Source organism: Catharus ustulatus, chromosome 3 (assembly GCF_009819885.2).
Source record: "Catharus ustulatus isolate bCatUst1 chromosome 3, bCatUst1.pri.v2, whole genome shotgun sequence".
NCBI classification, from domain to species: Eukaryota; Metazoa; Chordata; class Aves; order Passeriformes; family Turdidae; genus Catharus; species Catharus ustulatus.
This window is the reverse complement of record NC_046223.1, coordinates 102,134,704-102,142,540: the sequence shown is the minus strand read 5'-3', so window position 1 is coordinate 102,142,540 and position 7,837 is coordinate 102,134,704. Positions and strand designations below refer to the sequence as shown.

The 7,837-nt window shown below is 38.4% G+C and overlaps 1 protein-coding gene across 3 annotated transcripts in view; it reads right to left on the bottom strand.

Moving 5' to 3' along the window:
- Window positions 1–1,019: 1,019 nt before the first annotated feature.
- RNF144A (ring finger protein 144A) overlaps window positions 1,020–7,837 on the bottom strand; it is a 61,765-nt gene continuing 54,947 nt past the window's right edge. For all 3 annotated transcript variants that reach the window (XM_033055588.1, XM_033055590.1, XM_033055589.1), the window contains exon 9: window positions 1,020–5,761. In XM_033055588.1, coding sequence (XP_032911479.1) covers window positions 5,630–5,761 — 132 coding nt within the window. In that variant the 3' untranslated portion in view covers window positions 1,020–5,629. The remainder of the gene's footprint in view (window positions 5,762–7,837) is intronic.

Below are 7,837 nucleotides of genomic sequence, written 5' to 3'. Positions count from 1 at the left end.
CAGGTTAAAAAATGTTTCTGTAGCAAGGGAAGCTGAACCTGGTAGAGAAACAGAGGGACTGCCCAGATGCTAAAGGTCACTTCACTACATGGTTATTGCACATGACTGAGAAATAATCCAACTCTCCAAGAGAGAACTGAAATACCAAACATCCTTAAAATCCTTAACTGGAAGCAATACAATGTGGAGTAGCAAAAGCAAGCAGAAAGATCATTTGTTAACAACACCTACTCCTAGAAGAGGTTAAAACCCCTCGTGGCTTTTAGAGACTATTTTCTGCCCAATTATTGAACAAAATATCTAACTTGCTCTTACCCTTATGGAGAAAAATCATTAGACTCCATGAAAATGAAAGAAGAAATGAGTTAGCAGCAGCTATTATATAGTATCTTCTAAAGTTGTCAGGTAGAAAGCACATAGATGCATATTCTTTATGTACGCCGTTTTCTTCAAGAAATTGTGCCTGTGCTTTTTTTTATGGGTATAGACAAATTGCATTCTAACAAGTGAGAAATAAACAGTGGAAATTAAAGGAAAGTCTACATTCTCAATTGCAAAGTGCTTGTTGATGGAGTCAAGAACATGAGAACTCATTACCACTGTAAGGGTAATGCAGAGCTCTCTGCTCAGTTATTCAGGAGATTGGGCTTTGCTTTTAAGTTTCTCTTCCACACCAACCTGAGGGGAGTAGAAGCTGCTTGCAGGCCACCTGCACCAGACCTAACCCATGGTGCAAGAAGATACACACGCTTCAGAGTGATCCTTGGGGCAGCATGTTCACCTGCCTAGAGAATCCATCCACGGACTACAAGGATCAAGGATCCAGCTGTGCCTCAAATTACTTCTAGTGATATCCAGATTCCCTCTTCTAGCTAAGCTGAGAGATGGTGAGTCAGAAACCACAATTATGTCCAGAATTGTGGTAGGAGGTCTCCAGGCTGCAGGCTGTGCTTTCTCCAAAGGACTGAGAGGCAAAGAAGCACAGGGAAAAGTCTTTATGAAGAATCACAGGAAACACATTCATTTAAAATATCTATTGAAATTACAAATTAAACTCTCCAATATGATTCAAAGTACAAAACACCACATTAAAAGGCATTCAACAGCTCCTTTATACATCACAGTGTTAGTGGCACAAAATGCACTTACATTTCAAATACATCAACAGAACTATTTTTACACTGGTCAAATACATCATTTATACATATGCATGACTCCTTCATGCTTATCCCTATACAAGTTTGAAATACATCATAATAAAATGATCAAGAAAGGTTCAGTTATGTACCATGTACCTGTACCTAATACCTGTTCCCAGAATTCTTACAAGATATACACAAATCAAAGCAATAATGAAGACCACAGGGCTCTAAACACAAACAGCATGCCTTACTTAGTACAAGTGCATTAGCAATTAAGGGCTGATGCAGGCTTTTTTGATGTCCTTAGTATCACTGTCATCAACAACTGTAATTTACTTGTCTCCCTCAGGCTTTTAGATTATGTACATGAAATGTACAGACTTTGGTTTTAAAAAAGAAAACCTGCACAAGGGTTTATGCATGCTGCACCTCACTGGAATGATAATGGCTTGCATTAAAAATATTTATTCCTATACAGTTAAAAGGCCTACAGATGAAATGCACAAAACTTCATTCTAATCTTCCTGCCCATAACATTTTTTTTTAAAAAGCACTTATAATTTTTTTGACCTATGGATATTTCATCCTGTCAGCTCCATAAATGAGAGTTATTCAATACTTTTGATTGTGTTCTGCATGTCAGGAGCTTATCTGTAAACTGAGAGTTGATCCAGTCTGCTGTTATTTGTGATTTTACCTAATTTATGCACCAGAGTATATGAGGAAAAATCATGCTTCTTAGTATGTGGGGGAAAGCATCCTAAATTCTTGACATGCTAAAGTCAGTAGTAGGAGGCTTCAGGATGAATGCCGACATGAGTAAAAACGGAAATGTTAACAAAAAAATACAGTAATCTTTTATATATAATTGTTCATCACAAACTTTTGAAGAGCCTCAAAACCAATGAATTTTCTCTCACTGCCTTCCTGAGGTAAACACTGGTCCATTCACTTAAAAGATGGTTAAATCAAGATAAAAGGCGGTACGTGACTGTCCAATGTCACAGGGGAAAACCCAGCACTACCACTATTGAGTTGTGCTCCTGATCTCTCTCAGGACTGGCTTCAGCCCAACAATGGCAAGCCTAGGGAGATGCACAGCCTCTGGAGCTGGGACTCCACACCTGCTAGACATGACACCCCAGAAGAACATGCAGATGATGTATTGTTACAAACTCCATTAAACAGCATTCATAAACAGACCATTCACTCAAGAGCTGGACTTGATCCGTGTGGATCCTTTCAAATCATAATATTCTATGATTCTGTGTGATATAAACCCCCTAAATAATAGCATAACCATAAAAACTGCAGCAGAAATCATGCTGTGATACTTATTTTTCTGGTGCAAACCCAAAAAACCATAGCTGTTGTAACAATTTTCATTTGAAAAGATGAAGAAACCAACATTCCCTTTCCCATGGCAGGGGGTTTAAATGTCAGAGTTTAAAATTATGTACTTACAATTCATTATTGGGGTATTAAATGTCACAGTATCAACATAAGCTGTAACATAAAAGCACCCTGAACTTAATGCATCACCACCAAAAGTCGCTACTTTGGAACCAAATCAGTATTCAAAATAATAATAATAACAATAATATTAACAACAACAAAAACAAACAAAAAATCCCCGAGAACACAGATGGAATGATACTTAGCAAACCTGAAAAGACTGGGTAGGTATTTGGTAAATATATGTAGGCATAGTCTATTCCAGCAGCTGGGATGTGAAACAAGAGCTGTGTCATAAAAATCGCTAGTAGCAATTCAAGTATGTTGAGATCAGAGATATGCTGACACAGTTTTCTGATTATATATAATGTTACCTGTGAGTATCAATTATAATTTTAAAATTTCTGTATTTGCAAAGAGTTTATTTCTCATTCTTTCTTCCTTTAAATCTGGAAATGAATTAATTCTGACATAGATTACTAACTGGTTGCACAGCACTTTTGGAAAAGTCAAGTTTTGCTGCATTTCAACATAAATTCTCTAAGAAAGGCACAGGGAAAATAAACCTCCTCATACCAGGACACTCAATATTGTTCATAGGTCAGTGAATCTCTCCTCTTTAATATAATCCCAGTAGGAGAACTGGTCATTCAGTCACAGCCACAATACAGCAAAACCCCTCAGTGCCCCAGTTAGAAAAATTAATAACCCATGAAGTTTTACATCCTGTCATCTGGGTTTTTTTCTCCAGTTAAACAGAATTACAGGGCCAAGGAAGAAAGGCTACAGTTCAAGTCAACCTTCAGGAATCTGTCCTTTGCAGAAGGGTTTCCACTTATTCTGGACAATGAAGTTATGACTCGGGACAAATCAGGTGCATGGCTCGGGATCCCTCTGGGAGATGGACTGAGCTGATGCCAGAGCCAGAGGGAGAGAAGCACTTCCCTGCCCACTGAACTCAGCAGTGCTTCACACACCTCTGGGAGCTGGCAAACAGGGATCAAGTCCCCTACCCAGACCTCCCTATGGATATTGCTGAACAACTAAGCAATTTTTAATAACAAAGCTACAATATTAAAGATACTCAGAAAACAAAAGATCGGAACTGTGCATTGCCATAAACAATCTGAAAATATCACGAGTTCAAATTTGCTGGAAACCAGCTATCCTTTTTATTCACATTACAGAGGCCCAACTCATTAAATTCAAGCCAGTTAAGTGAATTGCAGATAATCTCCAGCTCCTGGAGCTAAAATCTCTGGTTAGATACAGTTTGACTTTGGATAGCACTAAACTTGGAAGATAAGGGTGAAGAATAGATTTATAAAAAGAAATTGGCCCTTTTCAAAACTGTGGCCTACAATATTTTTTATTAAATAGATAGACAGTGTAAACCAAAAGCCACTAAAGAGCAATTTTATAATGGCTGAGCTATGAAAACATATTTCCAGCCTGTGACAGCAGCCAGAAGCAGATGCGTTTAAGGATCTTAAGACATTTTCAGTGTAAAGACATCCTGGCTTCATCCGCCTCAGTACATTGCTGAAGACAGAAACAAGCGATGAAGAAAAAAATGCAGAAAAACTTCAGTCCACAAGCATTCAAAAGAAGGTTTTCCTTCATACTACAGTCATACACATTGTTTCAGATGCTTCATATTTCATGGAAAGAAGTTATTAGTCAAATTCTCATTGGCTTTAAAATCAGAGAAAAATGGTAATCAAAAAAATATTTCTAAAGAGAAACCTCAATGATGTAGTATGTTGAATAGCACACTTTACTACCCTGAAAACACACCACTGAATTTTGCAAAACTATCAAGTGATTAGTTTTCGAATAACTTATTTTGTCACAGTATTGTTATTAACACAATACACCACATATCGTATAATATTATCTCTGAAAATGGGATAAGTAATTTAAATGCAAAGCACAACTTCCACAAATATCCCAGGCATTTTCCTATTAACTACAGGGATAACCATGATGGTTTTTTGTATTTAAAAGGAAAGACCCAAGAGTCTGCTAAACAGTAAAGTTAGTCCTGTATTTTTTAATAATTGTCCTAAAGACAGAAGCAAGCAATCCTGAATTTCCAAAATATTTCAATAGCACAGCTATTTACACATTTGGTTTAAATAGGATTATATATATATATATATATATCTATGTATCTATAAAAAGATCAAGATACCTGGATTAGAAGTTACATAGCCCTATAAGTGTTAGCAGAACCCTAAACAATAGCAAAAAATAACAATTCAGAAAAACACTAGTGGTCCAGGGGTAATCAATACCATCAACGCATTTTAAAACAAAACTTGATTAAACAGCAGGTTTGTGTCACCACTCAATCTTACAGCTTCATCAATTAATTTTAAAATGTAGCTTTTAATCAAACAAATCTCCTACAGGACTTTATAAAATACGTGGAAGGCAGCAGGACCAACTTTGTCCCTCCAATCCTCCCCAAATTTCAAAAAAGGCATAGGATGGCCTATATGCACCTTTCTAATTTCATTATACTTGGAAAAAATAGGTACTAAAAGGACATTGTGATGGCTTTAATAAAAACACATGGGTAATACAGTCACATGAAGCTGACTATCTCATTTAAATGACAGGTAACTTAAACATATGCAGGAATAGGACACCAAATTTGGAAGCAAACAGATATGCACAAGTTTGTAGGCTTTTTCAGGTTGGTTTGCTGATGTCATTCAGTACAGTTCTCAGTCCGCCAGAAGGGCAGCATCAACCTTTTGCATTATTTTCAGCAGTATCACCTCTTAATTTCAGACAGCTACCCAGGTCTGTGGTCTCCCTTTAGCACCACACTTGCCTTCTACCACCCTCCTTGTCTGTAATCAGTGATTTGTACAACAGTAGTAACAACAGTTCCTGGAATCAAGACTGTGTCAACGAGAAGCAGAATGGGGCAAGTAAGGCTACAGCAATGTAAGTGCAAGAGGGAAACATAACAGCAACAGTAAAATCAAAACATGTTGTGATGAGTCCAATCTTCTCTCAGTCTAGGTAGGTAGAGGGTCATCATCTCCTTTGTTACATTTGCACTTGCAGCACAGAACAAATGGTGTAGCAAGTAGAAGGAAAGGGGAGGCCACCAAAAGTAGAAGACCAAATCCTGCAAAAATGCCTACCACCTGTAAGAGAAAGGGACAGCATTGTGTCAGGGATAGCATTGCCTAGATTGTGCCTGGTACACCACTGCATCATCTGTGTCCATCAAAAAGGCCTCAGCAAATGACACTGACCTTATCAGAGCCAGGACTTCCCCAGGTGTATACTACAGTAAGCTCCTGTGACCAGTAAATGTGAGTGAAAGTAGTGTGAATGTCCATGTTTTATGGTTTCAGTCAGAACTGTGTCACAGAACTGTTTTATCACACAAACTGATGCAAGTGGCAATTTGCTTTTATCAATTTTCTGGTATCTCAACTAATGAAGCAAATCATGACTTCTTTCTTGATCAAACCTAAATACTGAAATCAAGGCTACAAGAAAGACTTCCACTTTAAGGTATTCCCTTTCTTTTCTGCAGAAAGCTTCAAGAAGAATTAGTCAAGGTGTTGGTGGTGTTCAGATAATCTGGGAAGAATCCCACAGTGTCCCACCAGCATGCACTCAAGCTTGGGAATTTCAATCACAGATTACTAACATCATGGACTGTAGGAGGACTTTGCATATGTAATGGCCTTTTGCAGTGAGACCTGAGCTCATGCTGCTGCTTCAGGGGACAAGATCTAACTATAAGTGCATCTTTTTCATTGACATTTATTGATCACCCCCTTCCCAGCATGAGCAGAGGACCACAGACTTACCTACCTGGTCACTGTGACAAAGCAGTAAATTCTACAGAGTTTAAATTTAGAAAATTATTTTAAAAACATTCAAGTCAAGCTTCATCTCCAGAGAAAGTTTCCCATTTGCCATAGGCAACTGTAAAAATGATGCTGCTATGATATGCCCACAAATTATTTGAGAGAGTAAGTTAGATTTATTCACATGAGAGCGTCTGTGAATAATTCTGAATAATTATGGCAAGAGTGGAATGTTAATGCAACAGCAAAACCTCACAGTAGAAGGCAAAATGAAATTAGAGTGCAGCACTCATTAAGGATTCTTCTAGTCAGGGCTAGATACACCACTTCAATTAGCCGGCAAATATTAAATTATCCACGGTATAGATGGACGGTGCAGCAGCACTTGTGCTGGCCGGGATCGTTTGGTGTGGATGATGCTGGCTGCGGCGGGCGGGAGCAGCCGCGGGAGATGGCGCTGTGGGACAGCGCTCCTGGCGCTCCCCATCCGCGCAGCCCCAGCTGCCTCGCCCCAGACATTCCATTTCTCCACAGCAGCAATTTCTTTTCCAGTTTCAGAGGTGGGCACGTTTCATAACGCATTCTCTCTTTTTTTGGTGGTGCTGACAAGCTGATGCAACTTCTACTAATCTTTGCATTTATTTCCCAGAAAATAAAGTTAAATTCTCATCTTTAAAAAACATGAGCTGCAACTACTGCCATGCTGCTCTTTGCAACCGAGGCTGAGTGCACTGGTCAGACAGAGCCAAGCTAGAAGCTGGAAATTCAGTGGATGAGACTCACTACTGGTAATTAATATAAAACATCTATTTATACCTTCCTTTCAGCCTCAATATGCCATCAAAGAAATCATCAAGTTTCCATTTTTTGGTTTTGCTGTTTTTGTTTTTTGGTGTGGTTTTGTGGGTAGTGGGGGGGATGTTGTTTATTTTTAAGTAAAACTGCCCACTGAATATTACTAACTTTTTCCTTGGTTCTTTTTCTTCTGAAGAAATTGCTGCCCTACTAGGCATTAAGCCACTTTCTCTGGCCAAAACAAATATTTTTTTAAACCCACGAACAACAAACCAAAGACTCACCTCAATTTGCTTTGGACAAACCTAAGAGGAACCGTAACAACTTACTGAAAATTAGCATAAGGAAACAATTGCAGTGTTGATTTGGCTTCAGTGGATTTAGCAGAATTATATCCTGACTAGTAGTGAATTATCACCTTCTTTCTCAACAATGACCGGATCATCAAACATTCTTATATGAAACATATTTGTACGAACTGCAGTGGCTTAGAACAGATTCCAAATATCAGATTAATCACCTCATACTACAGGTTTATCAAGTAAACTTAATGTACCCACACAGGTCCTGAGATACCATTGGCTTATCCAAGCAAAAGCCAGT